Source organism: Planococcus citri, chromosome 3 (assembly GCF_950023065.1).
Source record: "Planococcus citri chromosome 3, ihPlaCitr1.1, whole genome shotgun sequence".
Taxonomy (NCBI): domain Eukaryota; kingdom Metazoa; phylum Arthropoda; class Insecta; order Hemiptera; family Pseudococcidae; genus Planococcus; species Planococcus citri.
In genome coordinates, this window is record NC_088679.1 from 44,992,334 (window position 1) to 45,011,956 (window position 19,623).

The following is a 19,623-nucleotide window of genomic DNA, read 5'->3' on the forward strand; positions in this document are numbered from 1 at the left end:
TAAAATACTCCCTCCTGTTTCATTCCCCTCTGTCAACTTGTACCACGAACTTTCGAGCATATTTCACTTTTCCAAATTGAAGAAAAAGATAAAACCCCCCCTTAAAAAAACGCCCTTGACATGGTACCTACTACCTACGTATTGAAGTACCTACCACGTCACGAAAAATAGAAAAAATAAAAATTTAAAAAAGTGCAAAATCCCATCTTTAAGATAGGAAGAGTCAATTGGTACCTACCTACTGATTTTTAGCTCACATCCATGTTCTTGAGACTGGTGGATATATCTACTTCAATTTAAGTTAATGGAATCAATATACCTACAGGTTTTTTTCGAAAACGTTTTAAATAAAAGATAAGCGAAGACGACCTTTTTTAATTCAATACAAATTTTGTGCTTTTACCTACGTCATCGTTACCTAACGTAGCTTCGTTGCTAACAACGTTATATTACGTAAGTAAGTAGGTATAAATTTTATGTTGGTATTTTATGTTATTTGAAAAGGTAGGTACTAGGTAGAGGGACCTGTAAAACGTAAAAAAAGGTAGACATTATCGAAGGTAATTTGATTCATACAAACAAACGATAATAATTATTACACTTTCCATTCCGAAACACGCCGTTGTTTTATCAACGAACAGTCGAGTAGGAAAATTTCAGCTTATCTTCAAGTAGGTAGGTATTAGGTACAACTTTGTTCGCATAAAATGATTTTAGCTGTACGTATATTCAATGTCAAATCAATGATAGCTTAACTTTTAACAAGCTGAAAAATAATATCGAAAAAACCACATTAACCGGTTATTAATTTCTTTATTTTATTGAAGTGTACGAGAATGCTTTGTTTTGATTCATTATTTCCGAAATAAGCTACAAAATTATCCAGATGATCGCCTCACGGTGCCACAATAGCAATAGGTACTTACAATAATTGAAAGGTTCGAACACCAATGACGTGAGTTTATCTAGACTCATTAGACAATCCTAGGTTTCCATATTTCGAATACTCGACCTCCATTTTCTACCTCATTCTTAAAAGTATTCCTTTTTCTGTTCAAATAATCCTCAAAATTTCAAAAAATGTCTAAACTGTCCGTTTTTTTTTTTTTGCAGAAATAACAAATAACATTGAATTACATACATTATTATACTTATTTAGCCTCCCAAAACAAGAAATTATGGGAAGAGTCTTCGAGTTGTTTCGAATCAAAAAATAAATAAATGTCCAGATATTCGATTGAAGAATAGGCCTTGAAGTTTGTAAATAAGCCAAGTACCTAACTGAAAATTCTGTCTTTCGTTTTTGGTTCTTTAAAACTCCGTGTTAGGTTAAATTTATGAAGTTTAGTCAATTTATTTATTTTTTTCAAGTTGGGGTTAAATTTCATTTCTTGATTTTCCATATTTTTCTACAGTTTTTCTATCCCTGCACAAAAAGGCCAAAGGTCTATATTTATCCTCATTCAATGCGTTACCTAATACTTACCCACCATTGGAACAAGCGTAAAATTTCATGTATTTTACACCAAGCCTTCCATAGTCTAAAATATTATGTAGTTGTGAGTTGATTTTTATCGCCTTCTGAGTGTGACGTAACAAGTTCACATTTTACGTCAACAAAATAAAAAAAAATACCTATATCTGGTTGTTATGTCGAAACATTTCAAATAATCTCGATAATTCGATCACTGACTACCAAAAAAATCAATAAAAATTCATTTGATAATCGGTAATTCTTACTTTTAAAGATTCTTTCTTGGCCAAAATCGCATACGATTGGGATTTCCTTAAATTTAGTTACTTATCAAGGAGTCCAGTCGGACTGCCCAACAAGGTAGAGAAAAAAAATGTGACATAAAATTTTTTTTAAAAATATCTATAGTTTTATGTTCATTTGTTCGTAGCTCCATGAGAAAAAATATATTGTTTGTATTTTTTTTTGTCTACTTTAATTTGCATCGATATTAATAAAATGTCAATACTAACGAAGGCTGTATACGTATTTAGATTTTAGACCTACTCATTTAAATGTGGAAGGAGGGATGGAGAAGGAAAAATCAAAATGTTTCAGTGCGCTACTGATTTTCTTTCCTAATAATGCATTCTCTTTATCTGTACTCATCAATACTTTTAACTACCCACGAAAAAATGGTAAGATGTGGGTAATATTACATATAAGATTTGTAACATGAAATGATTCCAGAAGAGTTGATTTTAAGTACATATCATCGTTAAAATATCAGTTCTTTTTTCACAAAATTAACCCTAATTAATTGAATAATTAATTTCAACGAATGATTCAAATTTTCAAATCAATGAAGTAGGTACTCAAACATTATTCGTAATGGCCATGAGAAATTGAAGTTCAAAAATTCACATGATGTAATTTAATTACCTTCGAATCGAACTTCATTTTAATAATCTATTTAGATGTAAATGCTGAGACATAAAAGTGCACTCATAAAAATCAATTTTGATTATGTACCTATGCATTTATTCGTCATTTCGTGGAGTAACTAATTACTAAATTTCTATACATTACGAAATATTTTCATTTCAACCAATTACTTCAATATTTCTGTGGGAAAAACCTATCACCAAATTATACATTATAAACCATACTTGAATCTACGTGAATTTTACTATGATTCAAATCCACCCATACTTACGGTTTTAATAAAAATAAACGCGGAAGTTTATAGAGCATTTTCGTATTTATTATAACAAATGTAAATTTAACAAATGTTTAACAAAAAAAAAAACATCAGTCTGATGATTCTGTTTTTAAAAATTTTTCGTAATCTTGTTCTAACATCAAACTATCTAATTCTTTGATATCTTTCAGTTTTAATTTGAATAACCACCCTAGAAAAAAATTACAGTAATTGTAGGTCTTGTATAACTAAGATAGATAAAAACAGTGATAGATTTTTACCATCATTATAACACGATTTATTCACAAGTTCCGGCTTGTTCTCCAATAGCTCATTGACTTCAGTAACTTCACCACTAACTGGCGAGTATAATTCGCTGGCAGCTTTGACGCTTTCCAAAGCACCGCATTCCTCTGAAATAAATTACTCATGATTAGGCGTATATCTTGGTTTATTTTTTCCAATAAAATACATCTACGAAGGAATTGCTAACCTGAAGTAGTTACTGTAGCTCCAATATCAGGTAACTGAACGTATACAACATCTCCCAAAGCTTTCTGTGAAGTTAGCATGCGATTAATTGTTTTAGAAATTATTTTAATGAATAGTACACATCCGATATGACATTTATGAAAAACTCAAAAGTAACTAACTTGAGCATAGTCTGATATCCCAACTGTTCCTATATTTTGGTCGACTGACACCCATTCGTGCTTTTTTGTGAAATATTTCGCAGCTGAAACACATTTCAGGGGTTTAAAAAACAACGAATACATGAAGACTATAACTTAAGATAGTATCTTACCTAAACTATTACTACTCAACGAAAAGCTTCTGATGGAAGAGGACAATTTGGTGCCCAAGAAACACAACCGGTGAGAGGTCTTAATTACGGCAGCCATTTTAACAAATAATATTCATTTATTGTTCGTACCAATAATGGATATTTCATACATTATCAGATATTTTATCTCTCATTGATTGCATTTTTAATCACGTAATAAGCCAAGGGGGGTCGTAGTAATATCTAAAACTGAAATTTAGACTTTGCTCTAGTCAGTCGAGCTCGAATTTTCGTTATCATTGAAAATATTTTCTGTTATCAGAATCTGAGAATGAATAAATTACGCTATTTTGCGCTGTTGCTATACTTTTTCCTTGCCGAGTCGCCCTCCTGTCTACGTTGTTGTCAAATTTTCAGCACTTTTGGAGGATTGGAAATACGCTATCTGATTGGCTGAGCGCAACAATAACGTATTTCTATTGGTCCAAGTCAGTAGCGTATTTTGGTGTATTCAAGCAATGCGCACCCAGGTCGAAGTCAATAAAATTTCAACACATAAATTTTTTCCGCTCGGTGAAGAATGAAATTTTTGAAATTTTAATCAATTTAAAAGAATTGCGTACGAATAGTGGAAATGCAATTCAATTGGAGTCGGCAAATTGAAGCAGGTAAGCTATTCTCGATTAGTTTTGATATCACTTTCCAAAAAACATTCGTACTAGTTGTTTTTATTCGTTTCAGTTGAACTTGGCGTACACTTTTCAGCTACTTACAATCAGCTCTCCTGAGGATATCTCACGTGTTTATAATCAATGATTACATATTTTCCGTAATATAAATTGAATTCGATCATCATTCGTTAAATTCAAGAGTGTACGATGACTAAGAAAGATGCACTTCAGATTGGATACGATTTTTGCACTGTCTCCAACATCGCCACAGCAGTTTCGTTGGCGAATGAAGTTGGTTATAGTAAATACTACGTACCTATAGCTCACCCGCGTTTTAAGCGAGAATTTTGTGATGAAGATATCATCAAAAGCAATGGAGACGATTTTTCCAGATCTTTAGTCGCTGTTTATCCTCAAGGTACGAGTGTTAGCATTTTTTCACGCAGCTATACGTCCACCGGAAATTCTAATGTCATCTTGTATTTCAGATTGTATAAATTACATTGTTGGGAAGCTATCAGACTACGTTGATGTAGATAGCGAAAACGTAAAGTTGAGAAAATTTAGCGAATGTACTGTTGATCAAGAAATACGATGGTGTATCTATCTTGGAATTTCCAATATTTTGATTACGTTACCAGTGAATGGTTCTTTCGTTAATCTTGCTAGAATAATATATTCCAAATTCAAAGCAACTCATTCTTCACCTACGGTAGTTTAGATTTTTCTTTACCCTTACCGTGTTACAGTTCCATTTTTATAATTTGGTTCATTTCTTAGTTTCTAGTTAAAGTTTCCATGATTTCTCCGAAAAGTAGTGCCGCATCTTACGTTGGCGATGAAGTATCGATCAATGACTCCTGGGAGAGGTATTTCAAATCATTAGTTACTTAACGACGATCAAACATTCAGAACTCATCATTTTTTAATGTGTTCGTTCAGGTGGAACAGTTTCAGAACGTTTTGCGGTTCAGAAAAAAAACTACGCGTAGCTTTGGAAATCAGTGAAAATTTACCGGATGAGAAAGAAATAGCTCGATGGCTGGGCGAACCTCTAGCTTGTGTTTTTATAAACACTAAAACGTTCCTTACAAATCATAAAGGTTATCCCGTCTTATCCAAAGCTCATCAAGACTTGGTAATTAGTGTGATGAAGAGACACGTCCATGTTGTAATTAGCGGATCAGCTAGAGAAGATACTTTATTGTACTACCAACAGTATATTAATTTTCTCTGGCAAGTATGTATTCAAAAGTGTTTCTAATGTTCAATGATTATCCTATTTTTATTTGGTTCAATTTTCAGAAAGTCGATTTTAGTAGCGAGAACACCAGTTTTACTCACGGTTACGAAGATTTCTTGCAAATACCTTTGCAACCTTTGATGGATAATTTGGATCGTTATACGTACGAAGTTTTTGAACAAGATCCTGTGAAATATCGAGAATACCAACGCGCTATGAAATTGGCATTGATTGATAAGAAAGCCGTAAAGGAAGAATCCTACCAGTAAATTATTTCATCTTGAATATCGTATCATGTGATAATGAAAAGCACCATGACTGACGTCCATGTTGATTTTAGGTTCATCATTATGGTGGTTGGTGCCGGTCGAGGACCAATAGTGAACGCTGCATTGAACGCAGCTAAAGAAGCCAATGCAAATGTGCATGTTTACGCTGTTGAAAAAAATCCATTTGCTGTTGTATCGTGAGTAACATCCACTTTCATAATTCTTAAAATATCTACGTTCTCGTATCAAGTGTTTCTTCTTTTTTCTACCGTAGGCTTCAAACTCAAAAATTGGACAGATGGAAAGACAGTGTTACTATAATCGCCAGTGATATGAGGGCATGGAATTCTACGGTGAAAGCCGATATTATTGTTTCTGAACTTTTGGGTTCTTTTGGCGATAATGAACTTTCGCCTGAATGTTTAGATGGCGTCCAACACCTTTTAAAAGGTACGATTAATTAATGAAAGAAATTATGTCGAATTTAATCTTCCGTTACAATGATGAATTTTTAAATTGATGTGTCAGATGACGGTATTAGTATTCCATCGAGTTACAACTCCTACATCTGTCCTACTCAGACGCACAAAATCTATTCAGAAATTTTAGATTTTGTTGATCGAGAAAAACCTCCTCATCATAGGTTTGAATTGCCGTACGTTGTACATTTACAAACCATTTATCATCTAGCTCCCATTCAGAAACTGTTCACATTCGTTCATCCAAACCACGGTCAGTATAATAATACCCGAGCTTTGCTGAATACTAGTTAAATAGTTGAAAAATCCATCTATTTTTACGATTTTTACAGAAACGCCTATCGATAATACAAGGTTCAAAAAATCGGTTTTTGAAATTGATCAGGACTCCGTTCTTCATGGTTTTTCCGGATTCTTTGATACAGTTTTATATAAAGATGTCATTTTGAGTATCGTTCCCGAAACGTATTCCGAGGGCATGTTCAGCTGGTTTCCTATATTCTTCCCCATAAAGGTGAGTTATTTTGATGAGCTGAAAGTATTTTTAAAATTTGAAATCACACTATGGTTGTTTTTTAGGAACCAGTTCAGTTACGGAAAGGAGACAAAGTTGAAGTTTCGTTTTGGAGACTTCACAACGATAAAATTGTTTGGTACGAATGGCTCGTGTCGGCTCCTGTTAGTTTACCTGTTCACAATCCTAATGGCCGATCATATTTCATCGGATTAACTTGAAAGCATTTATTCGTGTTCTGTTTTTGTGGCTGTTTTATATGTATTAACAAAGAATGCAATCTTTTTCTAATTTTCTAATTATAAGTATATTTTTCTTTTTTTCCAAATTTCGTGGACTTCACTAGCCGGCCTAGTTGATTAAAATCATCAAACTGACAGCGTGTCGAGATTATTTTCAGTAGAACAAAAATTATACATCTTTGTAATTCAATTATTAGTAAATTTCACTCTGAATATTTTCTGTAATATCAACCAAATTGCATATTACATATTGAGTTTTTGAGTTCGAGGCCTCGAGTAAAATTTAGGTCATCGTGTCTTCCTTCTGCATCATTTATTATCATCCATGAAAGTACGAGAATAAAACTAGTCATCGTAATGATTAAATAAACGGACAAAATGTATTTCAATATAAAGATTTGCACATGTATAAATAATTTAAACGCGAAGTTAACAAATGAAAACATGAATTACACGATAGTTTCTAACAATATAAAAAAAATTCATGAAGGTCTATATATATATGTTACCGGAATACTCGGAGAAAAAATAATATTACGAAGAAATTTTGATAGAAAATAATTCCATTTAAACTTTTATTCTAGGCTGCAATCAACAATTTACATTTCATCAACGTAAAATACCGAGTACTCGTAAAATATACCGCAATCTTAAAAACAAAAAAAAATTAAATCATAAAATAACGAAATTATTTCCGCCGAGAAAAACGTTCATTATGAAAAAATAATCGCAATGACAGATAAACTTCGAATTTATCAACGTCCTAACGGTGTTCCTCCAAAATTGAAAGATGTCGGGACTGCTTGTTGTACAAAAGCATAACCTGCGGCGACAGAACAAAGAGAGGCGAAGTTGTATACTTGTGCGATAGAAGTTCAAAATAACATATCTTCAAAGTGATTTTTTACCTCCAGCTTGTTCTATTTTTTTACTTTCAGCAGCGGATTTTCTCTGATCGGCCAAGACGATTATTTCTTGAAGCTGTTTCTGCTGTTCAGCATTCAGGCTGCTCGTTAACATATTATAGAAATTCGGATCTCTTTCTTTTAAAGCTGTAACATGCGAATTACTTCATTAATTTGTGAACTTTTATTCTAGAAAGAATAGAAGAAAAAAGCTGACATTACCAATTAAAACATTTTTAAATACAATATATTCGTCTACTTCGCTGTCGTTTTCATCTAACGGCGTGGTATAACCTTCCAGAGGTGTTTCTTCAGTTGGATCGTAATCATCGTCATCGTCATCGTCTTCTTCATCTTCACTATCAGCCTACGCGACATTCACAACGTTAATTATAAAACAATAAGGAACCCGCGTCGTGGCATCCTAGCATCACACTACTCACTTTAATTTCACAAGTTATGTTACATGCGGGGGATGTTGGATTTTTCTTCTTTATTCTTTCTTGTAAAGCTTCCAAGTAATCGTCGCTTTCTTCATTTATTTCGTCTTCATCGGTTGATAAAACATCTGGTATATCTTCTTCATCACTTTCGTCCAGATCCTCATCGGAATCTTCGTCGGAATTATCTTGTGCTCGAGCTATTTCGAAACATTCGCAATTTCAAAATCCCATCGACGGAATTCGTTTCGCTTCGTTTCTATTTTTGCACACTTACCCGCGTATGCTTTCTTCAAACCTTGGAATAATAATATCATTGATGGAATAACCCGTTGAGCACATTCGTTTTCATTTAAAATCGGTGGTCTTTCTGGTTGGAACATTAAAAGGGTACATAATCCGAGAATGCATATTTTACGATCGTGTAGGCTGTAAATCAAATCATTTTTACTTTCTATCGCAATGATTACAAACGATAATCTCTTTTCCTAAAACCATACCCGAGGAAACAATCGGCATCGTGGATCCATTGTCGAATAAAATGAGATGTTATAGATTCTGTAGGCGAGACCGATAACTGTAGTCTATTTAGTATTTCGAATAATAATTGCGGATTATAATATAAAGCTGCTATCACCACTTGCAAACACATTATACGCAATTCCGAAGTCTTTATCTCTCTGGTTAAACGTTGCACAACTAATTCAACGAATGATGGTATACACTGAAAATAACGCATTTGTACAATAATAGATCACAACTTTTTACGACCGAATCTAAATTTAAATCTAATTTACCTGATCAATTCGACCTTTACATTGCAATATGATAACTTCTAATAATTTTGCAGCATGGCATTCTGGATCTTCACCCATTTCTACGGTCAAAACGGTCTTGCACATGTTAAATAATGCTAGTAAATAGTTTTCATTTGATAAAAATCCGTTCGTATCAACAGTTACATAATTGTGCAACATTGGCATCATATCCATGAAGTAATCAGCTCCGTCTCTTTGGAAAACCTAAAATTTACAAACAGAATAGTTTTTTAAGTACATTTCTACGCCCTTCATACGTACATATAAGTGGATTGCGAACATCTTAATACCTTGTATAAAATTTCCAATACGTTCCATAAATCCGGAGTGATTTCTTTACACGTTAGTTCGTATAATAATGAAAGAGCTTCTTCGTAGAATTCTGAACGAAGAAAAGAACAAATTAATAAAATACACTAAAATGCGTCCACGAACTGCTGTCTTTACTAACCCATTACACCCTCTTGTAGAATATGCACAGCGATTTCCAAGACTATCGGTCTAATCTGAGCGATAATTTGAGCTTGATCTTCCATAACACTGACTATAGTTTCCAAAGTATTAAGCAAAGACATCGCGGTTATTGAGTATTCATCATCGATACTTCCGTCCGAAGTTTCCAAAACTTGACGTAAGGTGACAGCCTAAAATATGAGTGAAATATCCTACATTACTCTTTATCATGATGCACCCATCAATCTTATTATATAAATGTATTGCTACGTACCAAGTGATTACACATTTCTACAGCCAAATCTGCCAGATCTTCTTGATAAACGCTAATTATTTTTTGTAGTGTGTTGGTCAAATCATCGTTTTTCGTTTCCCTGATGACATTCAATACCTCAAGGGTAACGTTTTTAATCTGTAAAAAGTTCAGACAATTGAAGCACGAACAGCAGAAGTTGAAAATAAATCAAAATATTAATTTTACTCACATGAGGTCTCAGATACTCCTGAACTTTGTCCTGATTAGCTAACAACATTTGAAGCGATATAGCAGCCTGCACTTTAACTCGCAGCTCTTTATCAGTCAACAAAGAATTGACAATCAATCTTACAGCTTCTACTAAGATCTGTTCGGTTTGGAATCTCGTTTCAGCAAAATGAGCCAAAGTCCAGGAAGCCTAAAACAAATTCTCGGGTTACTTGATGTTTGTCAGATGAAGAGTTTCTCGTTTACCATCACTTACTCTAGCTCTCATAAAACCAAACTGGCTCTGAAATTCTGGAAATACGTAAGTATACAGCATCTGTTCCATTTGATCTTTGTATAATTCTTTTTTAAATAGAATATCCGCAATAGCGCCCACCATACATAATGCGCCATCTTTCTGTTTAGTGTCCGCAGTAGGCGATTGAAGAACTTGCATCAAAAATTGAACAGTTCTCGGTAAAATTTGTTTACGTTTTTGGCACGCTGCGTGTAATAAATTCTGCGCTGCGGTTTTGTGCGAAAGCAAATCTTCGTACGAATCTGGAAAATGAACACAAAGACTTTAAATAGTGATGGATTTTCAAGACAGAAATTCGCATAAAATACATATACTACGACTCGTACAAAATAAATAATTATCGAATGAATGTTAAATTAAAACCCGGACCCTCCTAATACCAAGTAGAAAACATCGGCAAGAAACATACCGTAAGTTACACGCACGTATTCCAATGGATCGGTTTGCCATAACTCCTCGTCTGTTTCAGAATGACATAATAGCGGAAAAATAACTTCTTGTACGATACCAAACATGTGAACTTTCAGGAATGACCACGTGTGAGCATGACTTATACTACACAAAAAATGATCGTTAGCCATTCAATAAGACTATTTTCAAAGTACATTTCACTGTAAATTTACTTACCACTGATTCAAATAGAACAACGTAGATTGTAACACTTGCGGAGTCACGTATTCCTTCAACCTTTGACGATCTAACAATCTGATGAGAATTTCGATAATAGGACCAGAAAATGTTTTCAAATACCAATCGGCAAAATCTTTATATTCTTTCGAAACATTATTCGGACTACCATATCTGAAATCGTAATAAATTTAGTAATATTAGTAGTCAGAAGTTGATAATGCTGGTATTCGAAGCTCGAAACAAATACTACCTCTCAAAGATTCTGTATAAAATTTTTGTAGCCCATTTCTTACACTTCCACCACGGAGTGTCAGGTCGTTCGTCTTCGTCAACAGCATTCGCTTTAGGCGGAACTGCTCGGTCAACAATTTGTCTGATAACTTCCATCCATTGAGCAAATACTTCTTTAGTGATGATTTCAATTGGAAGTACGTACTGAAAGTAAAAATGATGATATACTACACTTTTCCTTTACGAACCCTGGCTTCAAATTGAACAATGTGCTACCTGAACTAATGAGTAGAACACTTTCAACACTTGTTTTTGCAATAAAACTGACTGTTCAGATTCATCTGGAAGTAATCGAACCATCAAATTATACATCATCGGTAGAAGTAAATTCATCGCTTCATTCAAAGGCGCTCGTTCTTCTCTTTTCTTGTACCTGAAATCGATTTTATTATAACACAACTATATTTTCATGGCAATAGAAGGAAACAAAAAAGAAGAGAACATACTCGAAATTTTTAACCAACTGGTACATGCAGAGCAATGCACCATAAATTTGTTCAGCTTCGGAATTTTGCAAGTAGATATGGATCTTGTCAACAATTTGAGTCCATCTTCCCGGGAAATCATGTTTGATAATGCAGTTGACACAGGTTGCCAATTGCAGCCTGAAATTAATATCAATTAAAAATTGAAGTTTTCGGAAATTAAAATAAAGCGAGGACATTTTTAATACTAACCTCAACAGTTCAGGGGCATGAATAATCGCTTCAACTATTAAATTTCTGATAGCGCTTCTGTCTTGTTCGTGAATGCTGAAAGGTATCTGGGTTCCAGGTTCATGTTCGGGCTCAGTCCAATTTTGAGAAATAAGGTTTTTCAAATAGATTGCTCCTAATATGCATTATTTGATTATGAGATACATCCGGAAAATAAAACGTTTCGAATTTAATTATTCAACGTACCCGCTTGTCTGACTGGCATTTCCAACTCATTGGACATTACCAACTGTAAAATGGTCGGGGCGAATCCGATTATTTTGTGAATCTAAACACAGAAACATGAAGATTTTGGCAATTAAACAAATTCCAGCGGGGCAATAAGTTTAAATCAATAAATCTACTGCATCGCATCGCAATGCACAATTGAAGTGGAAATTACTCTTTTATCATAGGAGTGGAATTAACAATGATAAGTGTGTGAAAAGCAATCAGGCGGTTCAGATGATGTAAAGCATAATGAGAGGAATTGGTAAATGTCATACATCATGCCGTATACAAAATAGATGAAAGTTCTGCAGCAGAATTGAAGAAAAATGCAAACAAAGAATCTGCAGCAGATTGATAAATTTTGAAACGTTACCTGAGTCAATTTTTCCTCAGCTTCATTTCTTTTATTCGGGTCGATGGTATCTTTAAACAACTGCGACAAATTTTTTACGTCCATTTTTGCGCATTCCTCTATTTCCGGTACCACACTCAAATTGTATTCATTAAAATTTTCGCGAAAATTAACTTATTTCTAAAAAAAAATGTATAAAATCTCGATTTCATACAATGTGCGCTTAGATTATGAGATTTGATGAGGTCATATGACCTTTGATGGCCACAAGGCGGGACCACGTTTTTTTGAAATGTAATATCGCGATATTACAATGCATGCAGTATATTTCAATTCATCTAGATGAAAATGAAAAAAAATTGATTATCATTTTTTCACGAATAATTCAATTAAAATTAAAGTTTGACTATTCATGAAGCTCAATCATTAATGTTGAATCGAAATAAATTAATTTTTTGCCGATTAACAGACAAATCATTCAAAAAATGAAATATTTAATTAAATTCCAACATATTCAACTTTCATTCGTTTCGACCAATTTTGGTTGATTTGATTTTGATCAAAAATTTTTCTGTAAAAAATCGCACTTTCTGCTTATCAGTGGAAATGAAAGCTCAACAAAAGTCAAGTCAAGAAAATTCACTTCTGAAGTTCTGAAAGCTTTCTGTTCAATTTCAAGTCAAAGTCAATACGAAAATTTGTGTAATTTTAATTAAATTTAATAAAAATCTATTACAATGACGTTCTGGAGGCAAGCTGGACTGAAGTAAGTTTATACTTCGCTTTCAATATTTGTTTTACACCGTACCTAGTTCTAGTTCTATGAGAATTGTGACTTTGATATCTTGTTCATCAAACCCAATTTATAACCTTTCGATGAATTGTGATTTATGTAGATTTATGTAATGAAACTTTCAATTACAGCTATATTCAATATTCCAACATCGTCAGCAAAGTAATTAGACGTTCCCTTAAAGAAGAATTCAAAGTAGATTCCTTGAAGAGGGACGAATCTTCTGTGAGATTCACCAACTGGAAAGACGGCAAGCCTGTAAATAGTAAGTGTTCTTACATAAACGTATCCTGATGTGTGAAAGTATATTTTTAATTCAGGTATTTTCATTATAATTCAACTATATTTAAATGTTATTGTAGGTGAAACAGCGTAAATTTGTGAGTGATATCTATACTCGAGTGTAATTTAATCGCGTTCGAGTTTCTATAGTTTTTCTAACCAAATTTTAACATAGTTCTCTAATTTTGTGATCTAATCTGTTTGCTGTTGACCTCTCTAACTCAGTTTATCAGCTGTATGTTACATTACTATCAAATTTCATTTCCTTTTTTTTTCTTTTTTTCAGAAAATGCACCTGCTTGAATCAAATGGAAGAGATTTTTTTAATGAAGTAATAGTAGTTGATTTGTTTTTAATGTTAAGCTTGCAGTTTACTATGTATTTGTAATTTTCTGTTCAAAATAAATGTATTAATAAGTCAAATAATTTATTTGCAGTAAAAATTGATTTAATTATAAAATTACCACGTACCAAAAGTAATAACAAGCTCGCTTTAAAATTCGTAACATATAATTAAAATGAAAACAGTCTTCCTTTGAATAATTTAAGTTATTGCTCGGAGATGATATTGAGAAGTTCTCCTTTAGGCGATATTAAACTCTCTCCTGGATCATTTAAAATCACAGGCCCGTCTCCAATTTTGGTGTGAATTATAAATTTGAGGGCATTCGCAGGAATATTCAAATTTATTTCTGGAATCTTTTTCACCTGAAACCAAAATTGAATGAAAAATTTCATCTTTCGGAGAATTAATGTGTCAATTTAGTATTTTTAAACTTACATCAATTTTATTCACGTCGAGAGGAATTCCTCGAAAATACCCTTCTTCGGTCGTATCACTGGGAAAGATTTTCAAAATGGTTTTCAAAACCAAAGGCACGTTTTCTTCCAATATGAATAAACAAGCATTAGGACCAGCATCAAAGGTGTAGGTTACCTAAGAGAAATCATAATTTTAAAGTTTATAGGAGAAGCCGAAACAAACCCATGTCTCATTTTCAAATTCTCACTTTAGCATGACCAAAAGCCGCGTTGTATTGATGCACGAATGAAGCGATGCAATGAGACACATCATTCATATAGATTTCCGGCGGATAAGTATCTAAACAAATCGCATGAAACTGATTGCTATCACGCATGGTAATCTCTGCAAACGAGTCAAAATCTTTGTTTTTGATGGCCTAAAATATTTCAGAAATAAATTTCATAATCTGAGATATCGTCGACAGCATTTTAATAATTACCTACCTCGGTCAGTTTTTCAATATTTTGAGGGACATATTCAAGTCTGTGAGGTAATAGTCGGCTTGTAACGACAGCTCTTCTCATGCCAATAGTACTGCTAGTTTTCTTTTTGGCAGCGTTAACCTAAATTATAAGTACTGTCAATTATTGGAGCTCACACCAAAAAGCTAAATCAGATCACTGTGTACTTGCAACTAAAATGAGGCAGTGTAAATTTGGCCAATGTTCTACTGGAAACACTTGTTTTGCTAGAGAATCAGAACCATCATCTAATGAACCGGCGTGCCACTGCACAAATCCTCCATTCAAACTACGACACGCGCTACCAGATCCTAAACGAGCAATCCTTGATAATTCAGCATCAACTCCATACAGCTTCGACAGAACGAATACTGAAAATACGTCGATCTATCAGCATAAATAAAATATATTTTATAGTGGTGCTTTGAGAAAAAAAAATTAGGTACCAAAACATGCAAATCCTGATGCTGAAGAGGCCAAGCCAGCTGCGGTGGGAAAATTATTCTCTGTGCAAATACGTATTTTCCAATTTAATTCTTCGCTTGTTATTTTTTCTTTTGCTAAATTTTTAACTAGAAAAATCATCGCAATTTGTAAACTAATTCTAAATCGTATGGGAAATCATTATAAATTTTAATCGTAAATGATTCTTACTCGCAGCAATACAATTACGTAGTCTGAAACTATCCATTGTCTCCTTACTGTAGGAAAAATTGTTGTCATAAATATGCAAATAGCAAATAAATAAATTTAATACGCTAGTGAAAACACTGAAAACTACCGTCCGTTGATCCATATTTCGTCTTCGGTGAAATTTGGACTTATAGCTATAGAGGTTTTGGAATGCATCTAAAAAATGAAATAACAATTTAGTGATGTATAGGTACTTGTGTAACATTTATACATACATTATGCTACTAAAAGCAAGCAAACACTCACATATTCTGTACTCAAAGTTACACTCAAAGAATCGTTCAACGGTAAAATCAACTCCTCATCTCTTTTGCCCCCTGTTATAACAGATAATACAGGAATGAATACATTTTTTTAAAAATATATAAATGAGAAAAAATCAAAATACTCACAATATTTGATCAAAGCAATGTTGACCGGAGCTACACCAGTGACACATTTTATTTCCATTTTCAATGATCACAATTCACTATCAAGAAGCTGTTAATTCATATTCCTTGAAACTGAAACAAAGCATTTTTTCAGTTTTTACTTCAATGAATTCTAAACGTGACTTATTAATTAAACTCATTATTATAATTCAATTATTTTTATTTTCAAAATTTTTTCATCAAGGTGGTTATCAAACATTTCACAACAAGTTCGACTGATAAGAACCTACTGATAGTGTACTTACTTCGTACCATTCGAAAATTAATTATTTCTATTTTAAAAATTTATATTGAATGACTCACCTGCACAGTTTTTGCTGTTTTTTTTTTACCAATTATTATAAAAAATCATGGAAAAAAGACAATAAGGAACAGATCCATACACAGTGCTATCGCCAACTCACCATTCTTGCCTAGTTTGAATTTTGAAAGCGAAAACTATGAATGAAGAAGCTGAGATGCCGGTTGACGTCTGACGTCTCTAAACTAGTATCTGACTATCTGACATTTACCACTTCTTTGTCAATAATATTTAATATTCTGCGGCGCAAAGTGAGAGAAAATACCATTATACCTATTACCTACCTACCTGCTTATTTGAAATTCAAATTACAGGCACGTGTTTTTGTGCTATGAATGCCTTTTTTTACAACTAAAAATAAAATATGAAATGATATAATGTCGTGGGAATTTCAGATAAATGTAAATCTTAAAGAAATTATTGAAAAATTGCCTAACACAATAGAAAAGGTTTCAAGCCAAGGCAAACATAATAAATATGGGCAGGTAGGTAGCAGGTCTATGTAGGTACTAGGTAGGTACAACCACAGAAACTTTATAGCAATAAAATAAGCAAACTGAAAGAGAATCTTCAAATTCTGATCCTGCTCAAAAGCTATTTCTAGATTAAATTTCTACAATTTCAACTTTTTTCAACACTATAGGTCAATGTAAAAGCTACAAGCTTCTTCATTATAAACAATAAAAAATATACATATATTACTTTTCCTACTTCATGGTTCATACCGGTGTAATTTTTGCTCATTTTTCATAGGAGGATAAATAATGTATGTTTGCAAAAATACGTAGATCGACTCACACTCAGTAATGGACACAATTTGATACAAGACGAAATAAATTCCAACGAATGGATTATGAATGTTGAATGACATCAATGACATGATGTTACCAATGCTCATAAGTCATGAAAATATTAATTCAATTTTGTAGTCAAGTATAATCTGAAGCTCAAAAACCAAACTGAAAGGAAAAAAATACGTATCAATTTTAAAAATGTAACAGTAATAATTTTTCATTTTTTTGAGTGGAAAATGATTTTATATCAATGATAATTTTTTTACTTCGTGAAAAAATCGGCGTTCAAAATTACTCATCTTTGCCTTCCTTATTTCAAGAAAAAAAAATCAAGTGAGGACTTTTTAAAAAAACATTAAGTGTAATAGTCAAGTAGGTTCCGCATATATTTCAAGTATGCTCACCTCAAGTTCTTTTATTTATTTTTCGAAAATTGGTGAAAATGCTTCCACTTGAAATTTGTTTGATGCGTCTTTCATGATCTTATAGTTTCATCAGAAGGGATTGGGATAGAACGATCGAGATGTAAGGGCCATGTTCATTGTTCAGTTGAGGCTATACAGGGCTTATAAGGGCCCGCCTGCTATGTGCCTGACACGGCTGACACCTGACCCTAATGCCAAGTGATGCCACGGCCCTTATGCCTTTCAAAAAGTGAAAATTTAAAAGGTATAGTACCTGTGCCTATAGGCTTGAAAAAAAACTTAAAATCAATGTTGATTGTGATTCGAGCTGTCATTCAATTCAACTCATTACTCATTCAAAAAATGCATTTCATTTGAGTTGAGAAAAAATTTCTAAAGGAAGAAATGCCATAAGTCATAAGGTATGCCATAAAGCCACGAAACTCGAAAGTTTAACTAACCATAAGCATAATTTTAATACTCTGTCGGATTTTATCGTAACTGATTTTGAAACGTTGAATCACATTTCAACCTAAAGATGGCAGGATATCACTAAATAATCATTAATGGCGGGAAACGTTTCGACGAATCACGTGCGATCTTGTTCTACCGGCATCTGCAAGTTTTTAAAGCAAATCGAGATTTTCTTTTCGTCATCAGTCTCGATTGTAACGTTCGTCGTCGAGCTGTGGTTGTGGGTGTTATCTCGTCAGCCCAAGTTATCCTGCTTGTGTGCGGTAGTTTTTCGTTGAAAAAGTTAATTTTTTATGAAATATTTCGCGAAAGTGATTCGTTTACGATGTAATTGAAACACAAGTTTTTTCCAGTGCCTTGTATTCGTGCAGTTTCAGTACAGTTTTATTGTACGAAAGGTTCGCAAGAGGTATTGCAAATTGTAACCTTTTGGCTCTTTTCCAGTAAGTTTATTATTTCTGTTTAGTCACATGCCGTTGTTTTTATGCGAAGCGTATCTATTTTATTTTGGTTCTGGAGTTTATAAAAGGTAATTAAAAAGTCCACTGTAGTCGAGATTATTATTACACCGCATAATGTGTATTGATACTTTCACGAATCGAACAAAATATCTTCGATGAGGGTTATTTTATTATCGCTTTGTGATGAAATTAGCCGTTCGTGCTTTTAAAAATAGACCTTAGTATTCGTCACTGAAGAAGCCTAAATGATGAAATTAATTAATCTATACGTTTAAATGGATGGACGTAATGTTACAAAGTTGTATCCGTCGAGTGTCCACATCGAAGTATTTTTGAACAAAGCCATCTTGAAAACAATCTCAGTGTATGCTGCCATTGCTGCCGGTATGGTATCCAGACAGACCTATTTATGTTGGGTTAATCGCCGTACGATTTTCTAAATTACCTGCATGAAATTCGTTAGTGTCTGTCTACAACATGGGTAGGTAGATAAATGATTGTTTGAAGTATTGATCGTTTCGATTCTCATCTACACTTCCTGTTGATTAGCCAGCCGTCAAAATACATGACGTCATCGAGGCATTTCTTTTGACAAAAAAATCTAGTGTACCTACAGTTTAGAAATTAGAATTGGACTTTGACTTTTTTCAATATTCTGTCGAGTGCTAAGGTCGAAGAAGTACAGTAATTTCTATTCTCTATTGTTCGATTTGAAAAAGACTAAAAATGTTGTTTCTAATGTTTCTTTTTCTTTTTGATCCTACAGACCAAAACAAGTTTCCGGTTCCGACGCGACGACGTTCTAGCACAGCCACAGTGTATCGGCCGCAACCACGACTCGCCTGTCATGGTCAATACCGAATATGTTAAGTGATATTCTTCTCAGTTCGAGTGATATTATTTTATTATTCGTCCAAAATGCCGTCCAAAAAGCAGTACAACTTGGTGCAAAATGACGACTACGATACCAGAATACCACTACACTCCGATGAAGCATTTCAACATGGCATAACATTCCAAGCTAAGGTAACGTTGTTGGTTTGAAATGAAACATTTTAAGTACCATGGTTGTATTGTGTAGTGGTCTTGCTCTTGTACGTATAGAAGAGGGTGATACGACGCGGTCAGAGCGCTGGTATTGTTTTAAACTTGGCAGGTGCATTAGAATTGATTCTCATGAATGATGTTTATAATTTCCGGTGAATTACGCATAGCTTTAACAATGTAAGATCACCAATTCTCTCGAATTATCGCGCTAAACGCGTTGCTTT

General features: G+C 33.5%; 6 protein-coding genes across 8 annotated transcripts in view; 3 read left to right on the forward strand and 3 right to left on the reverse strand.

The window, feature by feature from the left end:
- Window positions 1-2,695: 2,695 nt before the first annotated feature.
- On the reverse strand, window positions 2,696-3,739 carry ppl (pumpless). Its single transcript, XM_065354175.1, has 5 exons — window positions 3,460-3,739; window positions 3,308-3,390; window positions 3,148-3,211; window positions 2,936-3,067; window positions 2,696-2,865 (listed from the first exon to the last, which is right to left on the reverse strand). The coding sequence occupies exons 1-5, from the start codon at window positions 3,554-3,556 to the stop codon at window positions 2,765-2,767; spliced, it is 477 nt and encodes a 158-aa protein (XP_065210247.1). The 5' UTR covers window positions 3,557-3,739; the 3' UTR covers window positions 2,696-2,764.
- A 210-nt stretch (window positions 3,740-3,949) lies between these two features.
- Window positions 3,950-7,124, forward strand: csul (protein arginine N-methyltransferase 5). Its single transcript, XM_065354165.1, has 11 exons — window positions 3,950-4,106; window positions 4,180-4,527; window positions 4,598-4,821; window positions 4,890-4,978; window positions 5,052-5,349; window positions 5,415-5,617; window positions 5,693-5,818; window positions 5,896-6,071; window positions 6,150-6,353; window positions 6,433-6,614; window positions 6,680-7,124. The coding sequence occupies exons 2-11, from the start codon at window positions 4,317-4,319 to the stop codon at window positions 6,833-6,835; spliced, it is 1,869 nt and encodes a 622-aa protein (XP_065210237.1). The 5' UTR covers window positions 3,950-4,106; window positions 4,180-4,316; the 3' UTR covers window positions 6,836-7,124.
- An 87-nt stretch (window positions 7,125-7,211) lies between these two features.
- On the reverse strand, window positions 7,212-12,696 carry msk (importin-7 msk). Its single transcript, XM_065354163.1, has 20 exons — window positions 12,475-12,696; window positions 12,078-12,159; window positions 11,853-12,006; window positions 11,622-11,780; window positions 11,392-11,548; window positions 11,135-11,319; window positions 10,882-11,055; window positions 10,664-10,809; window positions 10,213-10,496; window positions 9,958-10,146; window positions 9,747-9,884; window positions 9,471-9,663; window positions 9,310-9,401; window positions 8,999-9,223; window positions 8,702-8,925; window positions 8,479-8,630; window positions 8,205-8,401; window positions 7,984-8,128; window positions 7,765-7,908; window positions 7,212-7,679 (listed from the first exon to the last, which is right to left on the reverse strand). The coding sequence occupies exons 1-20, from the start codon at window positions 12,556-12,558 to the stop codon at window positions 7,612-7,614; spliced, it is 3,192 nt and encodes a 1,063-aa protein (XP_065210235.1). The 5' UTR covers window positions 12,559-12,696; the 3' UTR covers window positions 7,212-7,611.
- Window positions 12,697-13,056: 360 nt separating this feature from the next.
- Window positions 13,057-13,954, forward strand: LOC135838510 (protein stunted-like). 2 transcript variants are annotated; one of them, XM_065354178.1, is made up of 4 exons: window positions 13,058-13,219; window positions 13,378-13,511; window positions 13,609-13,626; window positions 13,815-13,954. In XM_065354178.1, exons 1-3 carry the CDS (start codon window positions 13,191-13,193, stop codon window positions 13,620-13,622), a joined length of 177 nt encoding a protein of 58 aa, XP_065210250.1. In that variant the 5' UTR covers window positions 13,058-13,190; the 3' UTR covers window positions 13,623-13,626; window positions 13,815-13,954. The 2 variants fall into 2 exon arrangements, with proteins under 2 accessions (XP_065210249.1, XP_065210250.1); XM_065354177.1 differs by lacking the exon at window positions 13,609-13,626 and having other exon boundaries at window positions 13,057-13,219.
- On the reverse strand, window positions 13,939-16,426 carry LOC135838505 (diphosphomevalonate decarboxylase-like). The gene is made up of 11 exons (XM_065354166.1): window positions 16,222-16,426; window positions 15,880-15,990; window positions 15,734-15,804; window positions 15,576-15,643; window positions 15,449-15,495; window positions 15,241-15,366; window positions 14,966-15,165; window positions 14,777-14,896; window positions 14,539-14,709; window positions 14,310-14,465; window positions 13,939-14,236 (listed from the first exon to the last, which is right to left on the reverse strand). The coding sequence occupies exons 2-11, from the start codon at window positions 15,935-15,937 to the stop codon at window positions 14,078-14,080; spliced, it is 1,176 nt and encodes a 391-aa protein (XP_065210238.1). The 5' UTR covers window positions 15,938-15,990; window positions 16,222-16,426; the 3' UTR covers window positions 13,939-14,077.
- A 1,641-nt stretch (window positions 16,427-18,067) lies between these two features.
- LOC135840687 (carboxyl-terminal PDZ ligand of neuronal nitric oxide synthase protein) overlaps window positions 18,068-19,623 on the forward strand; it is an 86,892-nt gene continuing 85,336 nt past the window's right edge. The window contains exons 1-2 of one of the 2 annotated variants that reach the window (XM_065357320.1): window positions 18,068-18,334; window positions 19,119-19,378. In XM_065357320.1, the coding sequence (XP_065213392.1) occupies window positions 19,271-19,378 (108 nt within the window). In that variant the 5' untranslated portion in view covers window positions 18,068-18,334; window positions 19,119-19,270. Of the gene's footprint in view, window positions 18,335-19,118; window positions 19,379-19,623 lie in introns of those variants that run through there. The other variant, XM_065357319.1, reaches the window with a different exon arrangement.